General features: G+C 46.2%; 8 protein-coding genes across 8 annotated transcripts; 5 read left to right on the forward strand and 3 right to left on the reverse strand.

The window, feature by feature from the left end:
* Window positions 1-464: 464 nt before the first annotated feature.
* tif1 (putative eukaryotic translation initiation factor 4) lies at window positions 465-1,939 on the forward strand (the record flags this gene model as incomplete). Its single annotated transcript, XM_057212043.1, has 4 exons — window positions 465-501; window positions 647-721; window positions 798-866; window positions 927-1,939. The coding sequence occupies 4 exons, from the start codon at window positions 465-467 to the stop codon at window positions 1,937-1,939; spliced, it is 1,194 nt and encodes a 397-aa protein (XP_057058906.1).
* A 1,139-nt stretch (window positions 1,940-3,078) lies between these two features.
* Window positions 3,079-4,203, forward strand: N7495_009393 (uncharacterized protein; the record flags this gene model as incomplete). Its single annotated transcript, XM_057212044.1, has 3 exons — window positions 3,079-3,342; window positions 3,530-4,031; window positions 4,082-4,203. The coding sequence occupies 3 exons, from the start codon at window positions 3,079-3,081 to the stop codon at window positions 4,201-4,203; spliced, it is 888 nt and encodes a 295-aa protein (XP_057058907.1).
* A 982-nt stretch (window positions 4,204-5,185) lies between these two features.
* Window positions 5,186-9,368, reverse strand: N7495_009394 (tetratricopeptide repeat protein; the record flags this gene model as incomplete). The annotated part of the gene is made up of 7 exons (XM_057212045.1): window positions 5,186-7,691; window positions 7,748-7,907; window positions 7,964-8,192; window positions 8,249-8,542; window positions 8,600-8,659; window positions 8,727-8,952; window positions 9,013-9,368. The coding sequence occupies 7 exons, from the start codon at window positions 9,366-9,368 to the stop codon at window positions 5,186-5,188; spliced, it is 3,831 nt and encodes a 1,276-aa protein (XP_057058908.1).
* Window positions 9,369-11,702: 2,334 nt separating this feature from the next.
* On the forward strand, window positions 11,703-12,274 carry N7495_009395 (uncharacterized protein; the record flags this gene model as incomplete). Its single annotated transcript, XM_057212046.1, has 2 exons — window positions 11,703-12,055; window positions 12,172-12,274. 2 exons carry the CDS (start codon window positions 11,703-11,705, stop codon window positions 12,272-12,274), a joined length of 456 nt encoding a protein of 151 aa, XP_057058909.1.
* A 1,662-nt stretch (window positions 12,275-13,936) lies between these two features.
* pdx1 (uncharacterized protein) lies at window positions 13,937-15,176 on the reverse strand (the record flags this gene model as incomplete). Its single annotated transcript, XM_057212047.1, has 2 exons — window positions 13,937-14,733; window positions 14,855-15,176. The coding sequence occupies 2 exons, from the start codon at window positions 15,174-15,176 to the stop codon at window positions 13,937-13,939; spliced, it is 1,119 nt and encodes a 372-aa protein (XP_057058910.1).
* Window positions 15,177-15,379: 203 nt separating this feature from the next.
* N7495_009397 (uncharacterized protein) lies at window positions 15,380-16,237 on the forward strand (the record flags this gene model as incomplete). Its single annotated transcript, XM_057212048.1, has 1 exon — window positions 15,380-16,237. One exon carries the CDS (start codon window positions 15,380-15,382, stop codon window positions 16,235-16,237), a length of 858 nt encoding a protein of 285 aa, XP_057058911.1.
* Window positions 16,238-17,718: 1,481 nt separating this feature from the next.
* On the forward strand, window positions 17,719-18,351 carry N7495_009398 (uncharacterized protein; the record flags this gene model as incomplete). The annotated part of the gene is made up of 2 exons (XM_057212049.1): window positions 17,719-18,111; window positions 18,172-18,351. 2 exons carry the CDS (start codon window positions 17,719-17,721, stop codon window positions 18,349-18,351), a joined length of 573 nt encoding a protein of 190 aa, XP_057058912.1.
* An 800-nt stretch (window positions 18,352-19,151) lies between these two features.
* On the reverse strand, window positions 19,152-20,192 carry N7495_009399 (uncharacterized protein; the record flags this gene model as incomplete). The annotated part of the gene is given in 3 exon segments (XM_057212050.1): window positions 19,152-19,824; window positions 19,841-20,117; window positions 20,180-20,192. 3 exon segments carry the CDS (start codon window positions 20,190-20,192, stop codon window positions 19,152-19,154), a joined length of 963 nt encoding a protein of 320 aa, XP_057058913.1.
* Window positions 20,193-21,230: the final 1,038 nt, after the last annotated feature.

The raw sequence follows: 21,230 nt of genomic DNA on the forward strand, positions 1-21,230 counted from the left end.
AACAACCAGCGAGACTGAATGGAAAATCAATCGAACTAAGTTTGAAGAAAGAAAAAAAGGCACAGGCCCAATTCCACAATCAAATGGGAACAATCCTAAGATTAAAAAAAAACAAGACTGATTACTTTTCATCGCATACTCGCTTGGGCCGGGCGGGGTCACGGGACCTTCCCATTTAGGTAAGCGGTAAGAACCTAACCCACCCTGGAAAAAAAAAAAAGCGTGTGCAGCAAATGGCGTCCGTCGTTGATTTTTTCTCTCTTTTCTCTCTTCCCACCACTTTTGTGACCTCACATCAACCCACTTTCTTCAACTCCATCAGTATCAATACGCTCTTCTATTGAAGAGCCTTGATACTACCTTCAACTTCTTTACGAACTACCTCCACAGGGCAAGTTCGTTTCATTTCACCCCACCCGATCACAGCGACCGTCGCCTGTGATCACCACTTTACGACCGCCAATATGTCGAACGACAAGGGCCTCGAGGATCTTCCCGAGGGTATGTGATATCTCCTTTTATTCCTGGTCGCATTTCATTCTTATTGCTCGATGAGTTTTTGGAATGCGACTGGCGGTCGCCGGATAAAACGGCAGGGAAAAAAAAACAAACTTATTGGAACTGACATCTTCTGCGCACTTTTCAGGAGCTATCGAGTCTAACTATGACGAGATCACCGATTCTTTCGACTCCATGGATCTGAAGCCTGAGCTTCTCCGCGGTATGTTATTCAGAACCCACCCCTCCCCCTTTGTGGTGGGGTATGCAGAAAATTCATTTCCTAACTTGGTAAATAGGTGTCTACGCCTACGGTTTCGAGCGCCCCTCTGCTATCCAGCAGCGCGCTATCATGCCCATCATCAAGGGTAAGTTCCTTCGAAATCAAATCTCCTTTTTAAATCATATGCTGAACTGTTGGGATTAAGGTAGCGATGTTATCGCCCAGGCCCAGTCCGGTACTGGAAAGACTGCCACTTTCTCCATTTCCGCTCTCCAGAAGATCGACTCCAACCTCAAGTCCTGCCAGGCCTTGATCCTCGCTCCCACCCGTGAGTTGGCTCAGCAGATCCAGAAGGTCGTTGTTGCCATCGGTGACTTCATGAGCATTGAGTGCCACGCCTGTATCGGTGGTACCAACGTTCGTGAGGACATGAACGCCCTCCGTGACGGCCCCCAGGTCGTTGTCGGTACCCCCGGTCGTGTCCACGACATGATCCAGCGTCGTGTCCTCCGTACCGACCACATGAAGCTGTTCATCCTCGACGAGGCCGATGAGATGCTGTCCCGTGGTTTCACCGAGCAGATCTACGACATCTTCCAGCTTTTGCCCCAGTCCACCCAGGTTACTCTCCTGTCCGCCACCATGCCCCAGGATGTCCTCGAGGTGACCACCAAGTTCATGCGCGACCCCGTCCGTATCCTGGTCAAGAAGCAGGAACTCACCCTTGAGGGTATCAAGCAGTTCTACATCGCCGTTGAGAAGGAGGACTGGAAGCTTGACACCCTGTCCGATCTCTACGAGACCGTCACTATTACCCAGGCTGTCATCTTCTGCAACACCCGCCGAAAGGTCGACTGGCTCACCGACAAGCTGACTGCTCGTGACTTCACTGTCTCCGCCATGCACGGTGACATGGAGCAGGGCCAGCGTGATGTTATCATGAAGGAGTTCCGTTCCGGATCTTCCCGTGTTCTGATCGCCACTGACCTTTTGGCCCGTGGTATCGATGTTCAGCAGGTCTCCCTGGTCATCAACTACGATCTCCCCGCCAACCGTGAGAACTACATCCACCGTATCGGTCGTGGTGGTCGTTTCGGTCGTAAGGGTGTTGCCATCAACTTCGTCACCGCCGACGATGTTCGCATGCTCCGCGAGATCGAGCAGTTCTACAGCACCCAGATTGAGGAGATGCCCATGAACGTTGCCGACCTCATCTAAACTCCTTACTCCTCTTTTTATGTCTTGATGGCGGATTATGATCGCAGAACCTGCGTCAAAAGTGGCTTTCTGTGTTTTCAACCCATATCCGCTACGCAGTTGGCTCCTTTGATTCTGGTCTGAGCCCATTCTTTACGAGTTTAGTTGAGGGCTGAGCCCCCAGATCTTTGGAGCAACGGCTATGGTTTCCTATGTTCTGCACTTACGGAGATGTGACACGTTTCCTTGCGTTTTGTTGCTGTCATGTCTTTCCTTTTCCCCGCATTTACCGTTTATTTTCCCTCCGTATCTAGCTCGCTCCGGTTTGGTTAAGGATTTCATCACGCTGTCGTCGTACTTAATCAAATAGATCGGGCCAAAATGTGACTTCGTCCTTACAGGATTTCTCTATTTCCATTGTATTTCATTAATCCATGTCAAATTAATGCTAAAGGTAAAGGAAGGTAAGACAACCAGCATGTTCTAACATTACTTTTCATTGGTTCTGATATTCGAAATGACTTCAACTTCTTGAAGCAGCGCTCTCATCTTACCTTACTTTATCGAAGTGATCTTTCTCGGTTTCACTTCGACTTACAAGAGACTCATTGATGCTAAAGGTGAAAATAATACGTAAATAATCGTTCTAAAATTACCTTGCTTTTGTTTTTAGTTCGAAGTGACTTCGACTTTTTAGGGCTCACTTTGACTTCGATTCAGCTACTTACAGCCACGTCCACCACTCCGACTCAAATATCCTGCCACTTCGACTTCGACTTCTAATTATTATTCGAGTTTTCTGTTGGAAATCGGCATTTATAATGCCCTTTTCACGCTCTTTCATTTCTTCTTCCTTGGATATTCTTCCCCGCCACTGATTTCCCGGAAACCAGTCCTTTCGCGCCTGCGCCTTTTTCCTGTCTTGTCCCGCATAGGAAATGCGGTACGCCCCATACACCTGGGGTAACACCCTGCGAGAGTTGCAAGTGCAACGCCGCAGGGCTTGTCCAGCGACTGGGCAAGCTCTTCACCACAACTATCATTGTTGGCAATGCTCTGGTCCAACATGCCAACCCGTTCCACCAAGACATCTTAATACCGACCTTCTCCACAACCAGCTGGGGGAAATTCTGGCCTATTCTACCCTCCCCACCCTGGCCATGAGTGCTGTAAAGCTCGTTTACGTTAGCGTCCAGCACTACAACTTTCTGGGGAAGGTCAGAATCCTCCACTGGGACCTGGGTCGTATCATGAACCTATACAACTACGACGGACCTATGGAAGTCGGTAGCACGTCCACAAACCCGATCCTGATCGTGGATTCGGAGGATGAGGAGACCGATGAAGAAAGTTCGGAGTCTGACGACGACTCCCAAAATGCCAAGATGCCGGCCTTTGTTCTCCGGTCTAACATCTTCACCGGCGTGAGGCTGCCCTTGGCGAAGTGGAACTGTGGAGTCTTCTGAAGCAGAGGAAGACTACCCACATCAACAGACACTTCCAAACCGCCAGGGTGATTCTCTTCTGGCAGCAGTACCGCCGTAGATTCGATGAGGCCGCGTTCTTTCGGGCTTTCCTGGGGGCCTCATTCTACCGAATGAACGCTGCCAGGTGCGCTGGAGGGGTAAGGATGGGGAGTGGATGTGTCTCTTCGAACAGAGAATGATGCAAAATATCATCGCAAACAAAGACGGCCTCGACATTACGCGTCAATTAACAGACCGGGATGAAGAGATCAAGCAGCTTGAGGAGCAGGTCACCAGCAAGGGTGGCAAAAACAGCAACCTCCATGCACGAATAGATCTTATAGAGCAGCAGATGCAAGACATGTTGACCTCGCAGGAAGGTTTTTTGGTCTCGCAGAAAGGTCTTTTGGCTATGCAACACAGCTACTACAATGTTAGACAGCGCACGATCTCATCTTGGATCCAGTACGCCTTTTCCAAAGACAGCGCTGCTCACATCGCAGCAATCCGCGAAACCAATAAGCTTATGCATGGGGGCGATATTACGATCGACTCCCGGATGGTGCTAGAGGTTTTCTCCAAGCAGCTCGAAACAAAGCACTTTCCTCTGCTATACGGCCTGTCAGCAACGGAGACTCAAGAATTTTGTATTTCCTATGATTTCCTAAATTGTCTTCTTATTGCTTATAACTCTTAGATCCCAAGAAATGTGTGGAGTCAACTAAAGCGCTTGATCGAATGGCGTCCGCTCTTCTAAACAAAAACTCCCAGCAACTTTCCGCGGGCCCTCATGAAAAGCGAGATGCCCTTGTGACGTGACGTGCCTTTGGGCTAATAACTACGATGGGGCGGAGGATATTGCAGCAAAATATCTTCTCTCTATTCAGGCTACTGAAGCCGCTGTTGAAGCCTCTATATAGAGGGAGACAGGGGTAGGGTGGTAATAGCTATGGTGGATACAGACATCCCTTGACTAGTTTAAATCCATATGAATATATGATTTCCTTTTTCTTCGTCTACCGTGTGCAAGACAGATTTTCCGTCCAAATAGACGACGTCCACAATAATGCAGTAGTTAAACTCTGCGTCGTCTTGGATTTTGAATTAGAATCGGCCAAGGTATTTGTGGATCTAGCAATAATGGCAGAACCTTGTTAAGTGTACTCTAAAGCTATCGACGATTAATTGAGATCTTTCTTTCGGTTTCTATATGAATAAGAGCGTATTTGAGGTTATCTAAATAGACGCCTAGCCGGTCCATATTTGCTATAGAGAGCAAGAATACCCTTGGCACGAACACTTACGTCTCCAGTGTAATGGGTTGATGCAGTAATAATGCATTAGCTAGATTTACTATATGGCTTTGTGCAAATGCGAAGGCAGCACTGTTTCAGGAGGGATTACCCTATCCAATATTAGTTTTTAAATATTCAAGGATCAGTACGGTATTCATGCATTAGCTTAGTCTCACCCTGATGCTCACCCAACTGCTGGCCGCGTTTAAGCCACACGCCGGTCAGTTAGAATAATCGTCCGGCGAGAAGTATCAACGGAACAAGTCAGATCTACTTCATAAATTGGCCAAGAAGGCTGAAATTAATCGCTGGCGAGTTCAGCTAGATATCGCTGTTCACTACAAGGTTGAAGAGAAATAAGGACAAATATAAGGGCCCGTAGCCTGGTTTGCTATTTAAATATACAGTCATTCTCGAAATCGGCTTGACCAATACACACAAAGTAACTCTGTTCAGACCCGACTACCTGCACAATAACTAAACGGACCTGCTGCCTCACAACCCTGTCAGCAAGTAGGAGATGGCCTGCTTTCAGGATGGTCGCGTCTAAGCACCTTCTCTCGTGCTTCTAACGTCCGTCGATACATCGCTTCCGCCTCTTCATATTTTCCTTGGCTATCAAGCACTGAGCCAAGGTTATTGACACTGGTGAGCGTGTCAGGATGCTCGCGTCCAAGCACCTTCTCTAGTGTTTCCAACACCTGTCGATGCATCACTTCTGCCTCTTCATATTTCCCTTGGCTATCAAGCACTGAGCCAAGGTTATTAATACTGGTAAGCGTGTCAGGATGCTCGCGTCCAAGCACTTTCTCACTTCCTTCCAGATCTCGTCGATACATCGCTTCCGCCTCTTCATATTTCCCTTGGCTATAAAACACTGAGCCAAGGTTATTGACACTAGTAAGCGTGTGAGGATGCTCGCGTCCAAGCAACTTCTCTCTTGCTTCTAATGCCCGTCGATGCATCACTTCTGCCTCTTCATATTTCCCTTGGCTATTAAGCACTAAGCCAAGGTTGTTAATACTGGTGAGTGTGTTAGGATGCTCGCGTCCAAGCACCTTCTCACTTCCTTCCAGGTCTCGTCGATACATCGCTTCTGCCTCTTCATATTTTCCTTGACTATTAAGCACTAAGCCAAGATTATTGACACTGGTGAGCGTGTCAGGATGGTCGCGTCCAAGCACCTTCTCTCTTGCTTCTAATGCCCGTCGATGCATCAATTCCGCCTCTTCATATTTCCCTTGGCTATCAAGCACTAAGCCAAGGTTATTGACACTGGTGAGCGTGTGAGGATGCTCGCGTCCAAGCACCTTCTCTCTTGCTTCTAACGCCCGTCGATGCATCACTTCCGCCTCTTCATATTTCCCTTGGTTATCAAGCACTGAGCCAAGGTTATTAATACTGGTAAGCGTGTCAGGATGCTCGCGTCCAAGCAACTTCTCTCTTGCTTCTAATGCCCGTCGATGCATCAATTCCGCCTCTTCATATTTCCCTTGACTATTAAGCACTAAGCTAAGATTATTGACACTGGTGGGCGTGTCAGGATGGTCGCGTCCAAGCACCTTCTCTCTTGCTTCTAACGCCCGTCGATGCATCACTTCTGCCTCTTCATATTTCCCTTGGCTATCAAGCACTGAGCCAAGGTTGTTAATACTGGTGAGTGTGTTAGGATGCTCGCGTCCAAGCACCTTCTCACTTCCTTCCAGGTCTCGTCGATACATCGCTTCCGCCTCTTCATATTTTCCTTGACTATCAAGCACTAAACCAAGGTTATTGACACTGGTGAGCGTGTGAGGATGCTCGCGTCCAAGCACCTTCTCTCTTGCTTCTAACGCCCGTCGATGCATCGCTTCTGCTTCTTTATAAGCTCCTTGAAGATATAGAAACCAACCACATTTAGATAAGAGAGTGGCGACATTTACTCTATCTTCATCATCTTCGTCATATATAGACTTCAGCACACTTTTGGCGTGCGCAAGGAGCGATCGACATTTTGTCCAGCTTTCGAATTGGCCATCCGGAAACACCCTTGCCATAATCCCTCGGGATTTGGCCTGCCATCTATAGAGCTGCTGGTGCATGTTGAGCCACGCCCGGACTGATAGTTGTACTAGGCGGTGCATGTTAAACAACTTTTCGTTAATTTCTAGTCGGACCAGAGAATAACTGAGTAGCGGCGCTAATGCATCGTGGAATTCTAGGATATCTTGCTCGTAGTCGCGCACCAGATCTTCCGGGATCCCCTGCCGATCGAACATACTCATCAACGCCAGGAGATTTATCGCTGCGGGCCGCTCCTGGCGGATCTGCTCGAACGATAGCTGCCACGTTGTGATCACCGCATATCGAATGGTGGGATCGCGCCGGAGATCCGCAGAATCCTCATTCTGGAGAAGCCGCATCTGCTTCGACTCGCTTTCATTGAAAAGTTGAAGATATATAGAGACAGTAATAAAGGGCAACCGATTGGCAATATACGCCGCAGCCTGCGTGATAGCGAGTGGGATATACTCTAGTGCCTGGACCAATGCCTTCTCGTCATCTTCAGACTCTCTAGAGTAAGGGGCCAGAGCCCTTCCTCTTAATAGGACGAGGGAATCTTCCTCATTCATTGGCTGAACATCAATCACATGGCCGTCGCTCCCTACCAGATTCTGTGCTGCGAGACGATTTCGCGATGTGATCAGCATTGATCCATGGGCAGCCTGGGGCAGGAAGTTCACCAATGGCACTTGTTCATTAGATAGATCACCCCTAAAAAAGATACCATCGTCATCTGCGTTATCTAGCACCATCAGCCAGCGCCCATTTTGCGGATCACATAACCACTGATACACGAGCTGGAGGATGTTCGTCTTTGGATTGTCCCGTCCCGGAATCTCCGCTACTATAGCAATCTGCTGGTAGCTCTGTTCTAACCGCGCCGTATTACTAGCGTGGATCCAAAAAACCCATATGTACGGTGTGAATTCTCGCACGCGATAAGAGTACTCAATAGCTGTCTGAGTTTTTCTGAATAGTAGTTTTGTTAGTTATAATCTAATAAGTTTTCTTATAGGATAGCTCACCCAACGCCGGCTAACCCTACTAATACAACCCGCGCGTGACGCTGACCGATCACCCCATGTTTTCCCTTAATCATACTGATCACACTCTCACGGCCTATAAACATCGGGTCCTTCTTAAAAGGCACTGTGGAGCACGGCTGGGGCTTCGGGCGCGTCTGCGCTAAAACAGTCGTCGTTAGCTTATCTTATAGAAAGACACTAAAGTAAGTCACCTACCAAACCGACCCGCAACTACTGATGGCGCGTCTTTGGCGAACTGCCGCAGTTTATCGAGCGCCGTTCGATACCCGGTCGCGTTGCGCGTGTCGAATTTAACCGTCATTGAGTGGTCTGCATATAGCGGCACCTTATCTTCTATATGGTCGGGAAGTTGGAGAAGAGCCGAGTCTGCGCCAACCGTCGTCATAAACTCCCCGGTGCGTTTCCATCGTCCACTTTCCGAGTCCTATTACAATCGTCAACATATGTTATAGCCTGTTTTAGATAAAGACCAACACAGACCAGTACCAGCCGCCTAGTCTGCTCCATCTCATAGAAGCTGACCACCTTCCGGTCCCGGATCAGATTTTTGAAATCGGCTAGTTGATGGATCAGGACATCCGAGTTTCTGGAGATCTGTTGTAGTAATTGCTCTCGCGGATAGTTGCTCCGATCCCCTACTAGCATCTGCTGGATATCATCCATCACTAATCCTTTATGTGGGATGGCAAAGAGGATCATGCCGTATGTGGCTCGATGTAGCGACTTGATCGCCGGATGGTCATCCTCCATTGTCTGAATAGCCCTTACTAGACACTATAAGTTAATATTAGTATATTATATATTATATCTTAAATTGGGTGGCGGTCTTACGTGAGCCACGATAATGCCTCCAAAGCTATGCGCGATGAAAATCAAAGGTCTCTGATAGAGCTAGTCAAAGAATCAGCCCACACTTGCGAAGTTGCGATCAATAACCAAGTCAGATCGCGTCTCATACCTCTGTCGTGTTCCGAATTTTCTTGATTTCCTCCATCAGCCCCCGCCCGTAGTCAAGAATCGTATCGATACCGGGGCTCGACAGCTTAGAGTTATATCCGTAGATCATGGTGCGGCACTGCGGAAGATCCTTCGACAGGAAGTCACGGAGCCACATCCGACCGAGATTTCCTCTGCCCTGCCACGACCCATACGCATGTCCATCTAGTCCGGTGATGGCGATGATGCTATATTGCGGTATTAGTTAATTAAAATCTGCTAGACATAGATAAAGGCGTAGTTCTTACTCTATAGCCACTGGCTTATTTTCGTCCGACGCGTAGAGCTGGGTAAATCCAAAGAAGTTGCAGTCAAAGTTGATATCATCATCTTCCATCTCGATCTGCCAGTCTCCGAGTGGATCAACTCTCAGCTCATGAAGGAACTGAGGCACCCCGCCGCGGAACTGCACCAGCGCCACCCTCTGTGTGTCATTTTCGTAGCATGAAGGGACTATTATGATCTCAGCCTTGATATGTGATCTCTCGTCGTCGGTGAAGTTGTCGTTAAGTGTCTCTTGTAATACGGTTTTAAGATCCCCATCGGGCAGTGCCCTCGACAGGCCTGTCACCCGGAAGACGTGCGACTTTTTCTGGCTAGTCATCGGGACTGTCTTCGTTACAGTGGTATATCAGATGAGGGTGGACTTTATGTCGTTTACTGATGGATACCTCAGCCTTCCAGTGAAGCTGAATCCATTGACAGGTGCGGGGTATCGAGCATGCACCTCCAGTCATTACTATTATCACTTCGTATATACGACTATACACTACAATAAATGTAAGTCACTCCTAAATCATTTATTTATGGAGAAAATGCTTCAGCGACATATACTATATCAATGTTTCGTTACCTTCTACAGTAAAGGCTAGTTTCTTACAAACTCTGATTATCACTGTTATCTAGCACCCTTAATAAAAACATTCTAATTCCACAGTATCCTGGTGATGTCTTTGGCAACCTTTCTAGGAAACCCAGGGCTTTAAGTGGGGATTAATCATGGCCTAATTTATTATTCCGCGGGGAGGTTCCACAAGATCCACTAGGTTAACTCAACTAACTATTATAACCTCCTTATACCAGCCTTGCCTGATGAATTTTATAGGTTAAGGTGACTAATTAGAAACGTGAATGAATAATTGATCACTTCAGCCGAAAATAATGTAAGGTAAAAGACAGAAACTGAACTACTAACTAATAGAAAACTTCTTGTTAGCTAAGCAGCTTGTTGGAGAGATGTAATCGTCGGGAGTGTTACAGCTGATTCTGGAGCGACCACGAACCACTATGGAAGAGATCCAGGAAGATGATTCTGACTACAACAAGGATGAATCACCGGCACAAGTGGCCATGGTCATGGTACAGGACTCTACCCCAGCTCCTCCAGTGGTAGTTACGCCGCTCGCACGGCGCGCAGAAGTAGCCTAGAGATGGAAAGGAACCTTGGCGGAAATTGATAGAATTCAAAGGTGGAGAAAGAAGAGTGAGTAATACCCTTGAACATTTCTTTCCACTATGACATATTAAGAGAATCTGAAGCTAGTTAAGATCATAAATTACAAGATTCGAGAGCTGAGGTCTGGAGAGACCACTAGGCCTAGAGAGACTAGGTCTGGAAAGAACACTAAGGCCTGAGGAGACCCAGTCTGGGTTTCAACGATTATTAAACAATCATAGTATATATTAAATTCCACATTGGTACACACTATAATGACGTTCTTGGAGATAATAATAAATTCCTACTCATGTATGTTTATTCCCAATCTGATAAATCACATTAATTCACCTTTGCTGACGTCTTTACGCCTAGCCCTATAGTCGTAAGCCCGATGGATCTTTCCCACTGGATGGAAAGGATCTTGATTTATTCACAGGTGAGGTCCTGGTAACTCTTCTGAAATCTGCTCCTATTCGCTATAAGGTTGCTAGGATGATAGTTGTGCGGCTTTCAAAAACCTTGGTTATAAAGGGTGGTGAGGGTAACGAATTGACGGATTTGAGATCCGTTACCATACCTATGAAGAACTAATGTTAATAGATGATATCGATGCTAAAATGGTAAATAAGGTCAATATTTATGGATATCATTCGAAAAGATATGTTCTATGAGAGCCCCACCGATGGAAGTAGATAATTATACGCTATTCCCAATTAGGAAAGATTAATCATTCTGCGATCTATACAGAGTATCATCTTGACTGCGTGAAAATACTGTCGCTCGCTTAGCGAGCGTAGCTAGCTAATCGCTCGTTACTGAGAACGGTGAGCTCCAACGAACCACTACTCAACACCGTAGACAAACCACCAAGTGTAGTGGTCTCTACAGTACTGAATATTGTGGTTGTTGTGAAGTCTGCTTTTTCATTGATGAAAGAACTAGCTACTTATAGTACATGGGCGCCCCTCTGCTCTGGACGAATGTCAACATTCGTCCGAGACAGAAGAGACGGTGAAGACGGGACATTACTGTCGCGAATGCGCATCGCTCAAGGGTGTCGTTTGCGATGAATGCATATCGTTCAAGGATGCCGTGATATACTAATCCAGTTCCGGAGTCGCTGTCTCGGCAGAAGCTTTTTCGGCCGAAATACTTTCCGTCTGTTGATGGCCTTGTTTCTCGGCTGTCGCAACAAATACCACGATACTCTACAAAAATGCCACACATAATCATAGCGATTCCACAGTGTCTCTGAGTTACACCATATAGAATAGATATTATGAAAAACGAAATTAGTTTAGGGTTATCAGTTCCGGTTTAGCGCCATGATAGCGATGCCACTATACCTAATTAGAGTTTAGCGTCATAAGTCTGTAGTTCCCCCCAGTCTTAGTTTTTCTGCTCCGCTAACTCTCTCCACTACAACTCTAGGCTTTATCAATTTCGTTCAGCCTTCCTATTCAGAAATACAAAAACAATCTCTCATACACATTCACGAGAATGTCTCACGCCTCTCCTACCAAGACTCAGGGCTGTACTAGCAGCGATAAGAGCAGAAACGATAATAACAGCAGCGATAATAACAGCAGCGATAATAACAGCAGCGATAATAACAGCAGCGATAATAACAGCAGCGATAATAACAGCAGCGATAATAACAGCAGCGATAATAACAGCAGCGATAATAACAGCAGCGATAATAACAGCAGCGATAATAACAGCAGCGATAATAACAGCAGCGACAATGACAGCAGCGTCGTTAAGGACGTTGATTATTATCAAAGCCTTTTTGACGCCCGGCTCGCCCTTCTGAATAAGATGCCACCTGAGGAGTACAGGAAAAAAATACCCACGTATGTCTACTCAAGGAGCCTCTCATCTAAACCAATCAACTAAATTTTCTCATAGAACGCTCCGTCGGCTGTTCTCCTGTAGAGGCTCAACGAACTACCGATGAGATTATGTTTAGCCCTGAAGATGATGAAGATGATGAAGATGATGAAGATGATGATGATGAAGATGATGAAGATGATGAAGATGATGAAGATGATGATGATGAAGATGATGAATAGTTTAGAATTTGCTTTTTAGATAAGCAATATGAAATGCTTCTCTGATTCGAACCAGTGATTGATATCTTTTGTCAACTACAAATTCATTTTATTCCTATGCTATTCGGTTGGCTTTACATAATATACAACTGGAGAATTCCAGATCCACGCTAGGCTGAAGTATTCCATCTTCTTTTATAGTTAGAGTCCAGTTCTTCGCTGGTAAACTTAGATGCCTATCCTTTTAATTGAAGAGAATGTACTTAATTGATGGACCTAGACTGATGGAAATACCCTGAAAACACCCTGAACATTAAGAAGTGTTCTCGGCCTCCAGAAAAGTCACTGGCCTTAGAAACCGACAAGTAGGCATAAGAGAATAAAGTCGTAATGAGCACGGGATCGATAAGAATGATAAAGACCTATTTGATCGGATAGTGGGTACACATGGTTTAACTCGGGGGAAGACAACGGAATCTCTAAAATGGTGGTGTTTTCGTATAGTCAATAATTAATAGAAAACAATACTTCAGACGGACAGCGCCCAATCCCAGGATGAATAATCGTCCCGACTTAAGACATAGATGCGCTTGGTGAACTTGCCTGTGAACAGTGCAAAGGCATTCATCTTTGTCTTCTTAGAAAGGGGTAGGCCTGAGACGAAGTCAATTGCCAATGTGTGAAATGATATCGGCGGAAGTATCGGTGAGGGAATCAGTCCGTAACGAGCACGGAATAAAAGCCGATTCGGATAGGTATACCAAAAATCACAAGAAGCTAAAAAGATAAAAGAATGACTTGTCTTAGCTAGGCTTAAACCTAGGCATCATGTGTGGTGTATCTTCTCACGCTCGCGAGGGTTCGTCCTCAGGATATGAGAGTTGAGGCATTCCATAAAGCTGTGTAGCAGACCATACAAGTTAATATTTTCAACCCCACTGTCGATAAATTGACGACTTCCATGAGGCCCACTAAAAGTTGCAATGAATGATTGGAGGTAATCAATAAATTCATTTTCAATTTATTTGTTTCCTGGTTTCTTTTGAGACCATGTAATCAAAGCCTTTTGTTGCTTTAATTCCGTGATGTCGGGCGTTAAACTCCAAGCGCTTTTTCGAAAAGTTCCATGCAATCATGCCGAAGTACTTGCTTCTGGCGTGAACAATCGCCCTGATATAGTTAGTAAAAGATGATCAAAAAAAATATAAGAATAAAAAACTGACCGAAATAAACAGAGGCAGGTATTTCTGGCCGCAACTTCGCTCAAACATTGGATTATCGCGCTTTTCCGGCTGATCAAATCGGTTGAGACTTTGACTCGGTCATCAGTCTCGAACTTAGACTTGGAATTCTTCCATGTCTACTCTTGGGAAAACTTTGACCTCTTCCTCTCCGCCCCAGCCATGAGCGCCGCAGAGCTCGTTGATGCTGGGTCATTTCTAGCTATTTTCAGAAGTAGAGATAGAAACTTCTTTTCAGCTATAAGCCTAGACAACCTGGGTGACAGCTTGGAACGCACTGTGATAAGTGATCGTTGCTCAATGTGAAATTCAATTGTTTATGCTACAATTCAGTACGAAAAACAGCCATGAATTCTCCAAGAACGCGAGATGGAGATTGACATGGAACAAGATATAAAAAAATAGCTCCAAAGACAAAAAATTATATGACCGTATGATAATTTCACAGCACCAATCGCGCAGGCTCAACTTGGAGGAGAGTCTTAATGCGCTCCAGAAACTCCTGCGCGCGCACTTCCTCGCCAACGGGGACAGTCAGACTAAAGGTGTTCAAGGCAACACCGACATCCTCGGCAACAGGTGCCGGGGCAGTAGCGCGCTTGCCAGGCTTGGCGCTAAGGAAGTCAATGAGATCTTCCTTCACAGGGGCCGGCTGGCGGGCACTCTGGACAGTATCGAAAACATTCAATTCGGGGATAAAGTCGCCACGGGAAGATTGGATGGGCTCTGCGCCGAGTAGCTCATCGAAGAGCTCGTCAGCAGATGGCTTATCATTCTTGGAACGCGGGAGGTCGTCATTAGCCAGGTCCGTTGCCACAGCAAGGAAGCGGGACAATGGCACTGTCACGTTCAGGCTATCCTGGAGCTTCTTCTGTGCAGACAATACGGCAGCCAATGAGACTGAGATAGCAACGGATACTAGAGGAGTCGGCTTAGCGATGACCTCCTCTACGACCGGCGCAGCGGGCTTGGGTGCAGGGGGAGCTGCGATCTTGATGTTGCTCAAGTCTAGGTGTGCGAGCTTGGCGAGGGTTGCGGCCTGGGTGGCCGGGTAATCTGAGCTAATTTGGCCCAGATATGCGAGCACATCTCCCTTCAGTAAACGGCCCTTGGGGCCGGAGGCAGGGATCTTGGACACTTCTGATTCAGGGACATGCTTCTCGTGCAGGAGCTGTTGAACCGAAGGGTAGAGCGGATAGGCGGGGTTCTGGAATTGAGGAGCGGAGGAGGATTGGAGACCTATAAGAGTTTAAAAGTTAGTATGAGAGGAGAGAGGTTCATTTGATGTTGGATGGTCCGCTGGAATCGATGGCGTTTATTCGCTGCGCTTGCACGTATTGGAGACTCATGGGAGACTCACGCCTGGCGATTTGGTGCACTCGGGGCTGTCGGCGAGCGAACATGGCCGGGACCTGGCTCATGGGGATGCGGGCTGCCATTTTGAATATGCGATGCGACGGAGTACGTGAAATGCTGAGATACTGCCAGAGATGCTCAATAGTGCAAGGCGGCTTGCGGGCTGAATTGGCGAAGGCGAAGGAATCGACAAAGTGCCCACCACCGCGTCTAACCGCGCTGCGTTGTATAAATTTTGATCCGAAAGATTGGCGTAATTGCGAAACTGGGGAGAAGCTAATGTTGAGGGCATCGGAGAGCTTCACCGGCGGCCGGGACGGGAACATTTTTCTGCCGCGACGTGCTTTCTCCGCGACGGAAATCTTTCCGAGAAGACGACAAGTGGATTGATCATTGAACTCAGTAGGTCACCTGTTTTATTTTATAGCTAATGGGGCATGTTGCTTCCAATTTGGAATGATTTATATCCAGATTGCAGCAATATATCATCTTCTGTGACCATACTAACCTTGATGTCAGGCGCGCAATAATGTCCGTCAGACCACCTACCTTCCGAGTATTCTGGTCCTATTGCAACAGCCCTTCATTACGGTCTGGACTTCAGATTCAATCCCCCTCATCATGGAGGTCTTTCTCATCGAGCATCGCTCGAGCAACTAAAAATCCTCAATCCAAACCCGCTTCGCCCGCACACTTGAGGCCGAAGCCCGGAGCCATTGGAGCCGTTGGACGATTAGCGCTGAAGGTGGCACGGCAAGGAGAAATTTTGCTCTTCAAGGGCCCTTCGCATAGGGCGTATATTATTAGCGCGTACGGTATTTCGGGCTTCTGCTTCGCCTATGCAGTCTACAACTCTAATGAAGTGTTCAACGACCCAATCGCTCCACGCCCGATATGGCAAAAAACCCTATTCGGTGGTATCTGCGTGGTTATGAGTCTCATGGGCACTCTGTTCCTGTCACGGACGACGAATTTGATTCGTAGTATGTCGGCTGTCAAGTCTCAAGGCCAGCTCAACATCCGTTTCAAGGTTCGTCGTGCGATCCCATTCATGAAGCCCTTGCAATTTGATGTGCCGCCTACGAGTATAACTTTCACTCGCCGGCTGGCTGTCTCGAAGGAAGGGGCGAAGAAGTTTGATCTTGAGGCTAGGAGGACTGGTTCGACCGAGAAAACTGCGACCAGTTTCCTGAAGGCTCCTGTCAAGGCGCTGAGCTATGGTCTTTGGAGATCTTTCCTCTCATCGCGCCAGCTCTTCACCGGCGAGGATTTTATTCTTCTGCATATTGCCGGTCACAAAAACTCTTTTCGCATGGACGCTAATGGCTTTGTTTCTGATGATTTCTGGGCCTTAGGGAGCCCTGTACAATTCAAGCGCAAGGTTTGAGCATACTCCGTGTATGCGGGGAGATCATGATGTGTCTAGTAGTTCCCATGTTTCTCTTTAAGGGAAACTTATTAGCATAAGTGTAAATATAGTCTATGTAACACCAATTGTCTCAAATCCCATTACCTTTTCTGTGTTGATCATAATTTCTCATCAGTGGACTGTACATGCATAGATGATCTCACTGAGTAAATTTCAGTCCGGGCTCAATCTCATCACGTGATTATTCGAGACCTAATGAATGCTTACTGAGTATTCAGATAAAGGAATCGTCATCCATGGATCTTCTTCTACTGTGATGATTTTTCCTGACTATGGGCCACAAAACGACTATAGAATATATGAAATCTGTAGAGAAGCAGCTGGAGAGCCTAGAATCTGACAAAACATGGTGATTTAGAATGGTTTCTAACATCGGAGTCATTGGAGTTCGCCATAACCACTCACTCTGGCTGTGAGAGTCTAGGTATTTAGCTAGAATTACGACGAAGTTTTGTTCGGTTAGGAGGCCTATTATTTACCAATGGACCGTGGAAGTTGAAGAACTGAAGCCCTTCGAAGGTATAGCAAACGCACTTGGTATGATAAAAACTCTACCGAGAGAAGGTTGGCTCGGTCCAATTCCAATACCAAGAGTCGGCCTTTAAGTCTCTTAATCGATCTCAAGACTTATTCTTTATCCCAGCTGGCAGAGCATAATGTGATCTTCGTGCTATCTGGTGAAACGTCGCTGTTATTGTAAAGCTATTCAATAGATTCTAAAAGTCATTTGACTGAGTCTCAAACTTCCAACCTTTGAGATCAATAAGTATAGCTTTAACTAGGTTTGTTGTGACTGCTATAATACTGCACTAAAGGACCTTGGGAATACAATATCACTCTAATCTTGCAATTATAACCATAATATATAAGCCCCACTAATCTACCCAAACTCGTTGCTATCAATCACACTAATTTCGATGAGAGCGTTTATGACAGAATGATTACCGTCATGAGCATCATCTATTCCTTTTCGTTCCTCTTCAACATTTTTCACCCACACTTTCACTTCTACTTCCACCTCCACTTCCACTTTCACTTACACAGCTTCGCACCTTCCATAAGTGCTTACTTACTTTTGACTCTAACAATTTTTCTCTCAAATTTCAGTATGATGTCTCAACATAATATTAAGCCTCATCGTACTATCGATTGTACTCCCTCTGACATCCCATCAAGCTACCTCACTACTACCTCCGTTAACACGTTTGATACAATCGAACAATTTAAAGCAGATGTGGTTCGGGTAGTCACAAGCAACACTCCAGGCGATCATCTATATACCCATGTGCCTCCTCAGTGGGGACTCAAGTGCTTTGAAGAGATAGATGAGCTGTACTCCTGCCGGTAAGTCGAACACGACCTTTGAATTATGTATCTTTGATCTAATGAAGTAAAGGAAAACGTGGGATAGTGTTAATCTTACCCTGAGAATCAAGACGATGCCTGTTCAGGTGCATGACGCCCATCATGGGTGGATTGCTTGTTCAATGCAAAATTGGACGGCACTGAATTTTTTCACGCTAGCGGAAAACCGCCTCTGTTCTCCTAATGTTGGTACAACCATTGAGTATTCATCGGGGCCGTTGATGGGATCAAAAAAGGAACCTGATTTGCTTTTTGTCGTAGATCGACAAATGTATCCGACATTTGCTATCGAAGCAGGCTGGTCGGAGTCTGCCTCTCGCCTTATTCACGATAAAGATCTCCTCTTGAATGGTGCTCAGGGAGACACCCAGGTGGTTATCACGATTAAATGGAGAAAGAATACCCGCAACCAGGTTTCGGGAAGTCTGAAGGTATGGCGATGGGGGCAAGCTAACTCGCTCGAGATGGTATGTGAAAGTCTACAAAATTCCATTGAAGCAAGATACTAATGATCTCAAATTATACAGATTATCTTTCCTCGGCCTGCGAATGGCCATCTAGACGTCATCGATCTAACTCGCGGTGAAGTTTTTTGCTGGTCTATCTTGCCTGGACGCAATCCCAGCGATATTCTTCCCCTACAATTGGATGACTTGCGAAGTTTTGCTGCGGATAGGCTGGATATCATGGGATTGACACATACCTAAGCAGTCTCCCATTCGTTTTCTGTTGTATGATTTACAGGGTCGATGGCTGGAGCAGATGATCCCATCGTGGATCAAGATTGATACTCGAAGAACCAGCTGACTTTCTCACTCAAAATATTTCCAATATTGCATAGGATTGAGACCCGATGCTTGTAAAAATATCATAGAGGATCCAGAATAGTCATATAGGTGTCCCAATTGAAGGCTGAAAAGACGTTTTGCACGCCGCAAAATAATAATCAGATGCATGGAAGCCAGGCATGGTGTGGTTCTACCACGAGAAATTTGAGATGACTCTCGAGGTGCTAAGCACTTGAGAACCTAAAGAAACCGAATTGATACAACGTGAGATGAATCTTGACTTTTCGAAAGAATATTGTAAGCAAATACTGTCGGTAAGCAGACATGACTACGACGCTGATTTTGTGGCTCACCTGAAGGAACTTATGCCCTGGGAACTCACAACCATCTCATCTTATTTACATGTCTACCAGCCCAGGAATACTAGAAGACATTGAGGTAGTTTCTTGCGAGAGACCTGGAGGTTGGTTTAGGAAATTCATGAGTGGCTGAAAGTATCACTGAACAGCTTGCTGGGTGTAATTCTATACGTTAGGTAGGCTTTGCACGCATGAACTCATCTCAAATTTTCTAGTCTTTCGGCTATTTCGGCTATTCAATCTGTACGAATACTGCTAACCTAATAGAATATCCATCAACCAAAGATCCATAAGAAATTTATCTGCAACTTAAAATATACATATCAATCTTCCTCTTCAACTCTCTGGATGACATCTTCTTCATCTTCCTTTCCCGAAGAAGCCCCATACCCACTGCCAGGAAACCTCCTCATGAAAACTTTGCTTTTGAAGGTTATATACTTCACCATTAGCTCCGGCTTCATTTTCTGTAGCCTCTTCGGTCTCGGCTTGGACTTCCGCATCGACATCTGCAGTCTTTTGTGCATCCCTCTCGGTCCTTGCTAAGGCTTCGTCCGTTGGTTTCTCTGGTGCCGTAGGTCTCTCTGATATCGTAGGTTTCTCTTCGGTCTCGGCTGTGGCTTCGTCTTGGGCTTTCTTTCCGGGTTCTGGCTCCGTGACTCTCTCTGGTGTCGTGGATTTCTCTGACATCGTACGTTTCTCTGCGGTCTCGGCTGTGGCTTCGTCTTGGGCTTTCTTTCCGGGGTCTGCCGCCGTGGCTCTCTCTGGTGTCGTAGATTTCTCTAACGTCGTAGGTTTCTCTACGATCTCGGCTGCGGCTTCGTCTTGGGCTTTCTTTTCGGGTGTGGCTTCCGTAAGTCTCTCTGACGTCGTAGGTTTCTCTTCGGTCTCGGCTGCGGCTTCTTTCTCCACGGGTGTGGCCCCATCCACGGGTTCGGCTTTCTCCTCGGGTCCGACTATGTCCTCGTCGGTCAAGGCTATCTCTTCTGTCACGGCTGTGGCCTCGGATAGGTTTGATAGCGGCCTCCGAGATCTCAATAGCCATATACCGGAAATGAGTCGTTATGCCAACATCGGCAAAGGTTCCCACATTGAATCCTGTAAGGTCAACAGCTTGGGCCTTCTGGCCCAAGAGGTAGATCGAGGATTGGTGAAACGGGGTATCAGGATCGTTGCCGTGGTCTTGAGTAAGCTGAACATGTGGCACATGCTTGAAGGGTCTTTTGAAAGTGAACCTCGTTGATCTCCCATCCTGGTAGCGGGTGATGCTTCCTGAACCAGCCTCAATGGCTACAAGATGGCCGTGCTCCGATTTCGAGATTGAACCTATTTGTTTCACGTTAATGCTTTAAGTTTCATCAAAGAAGTGATGCTGTGCACTTGCTAACCTTTAGCACTCATTGTTGCTGCTTAGATGGCTTTGAAAAAACCTGAAAGTTAAAAAGAATGCTTCAAAGACTTGAAAGATTAACACAGATGGAATGAAGAGGAATTTCCTCGCCAGGTTCAAGCTTTTATAACAGAAACACAGAATTATCTAGAAGCATACTCAGCTAGTTCTCCTAGGTAGCCGAAAACATCCGGAGACTAGGTTTCAATTTGGGATAAATCAAGCGATACACAGTATACTCCATATGGGCCATACCGAGTAGTGGATATCTTTGCTTAACTGGATCTAAATAAGGCCTTTGGATGCCACGTAGATGTGGATCTAATCCAGCTAGCCACGAACCATTTTTCCAGCCCGGTAAGTTTGGGCCTCTTCTTTTCGTACTACAGTATTCCTATCTGTATTTCCTCGATTATTATTTTTTTTCAAGATATAATTCATCAAACCGCGGGTCCGGAGTGGCGCAGTCCATATCGCCACGTTCGAGCGTCAACATCAACTAGATAACTCACGATACGCAGTCTATGCAGATGGTCGGTGTCCATTTTAATATTCTTGCTTGAATGGTAATTGTCACTAGTATACTTGCTGTGGCTGGCTCCTCAATAGCACAAATCGGATAGTCGCCTCTTTGTTGTTCATCGAGACTCAATTCGAAATCCTTATGGAGCCGAAGCCTAGAAGTTACTGCTATAATCTCAAGATGATAAATACAAAAATCGAATTACTACCCTGAACATTTGCAAGTGTTGAGCACTAAAGCGACCAAGGTTCTAAGGTTGTTTCCTCCCAAGGTCAAGACTACGTATCGACTATGAGATATTGTGGAATGATATCTAGGTACTATGACTTAAGCTACCCAATTCGAATCTACACCCGTGTCATGCCCAACTACATACCGTGCGGATATCTCCGAGGTCAATTCCACCTAAGACATTAGTAGCCGTTTTTGCTAGGTACGGACCCACAATTCCTTTCAAATAAAAACATCATCTTTGAGATCATGCACTGTCCTCCTATTCCTCTCTTTTCATTCGCTCATATTCACT

The sequence above is a fragment of the Penicillium taxi genome (assembly GCF_028828555.1).
Source record: "Penicillium taxi strain IBT 34144 chromosome Unknown utg000006l_segment0_segment0, whole genome shotgun sequence".
Lineage (NCBI taxonomy): Eukaryota > Fungi > Ascomycota > Eurotiomycetes > Eurotiales > Aspergillaceae > Penicillium > Penicillium taxi.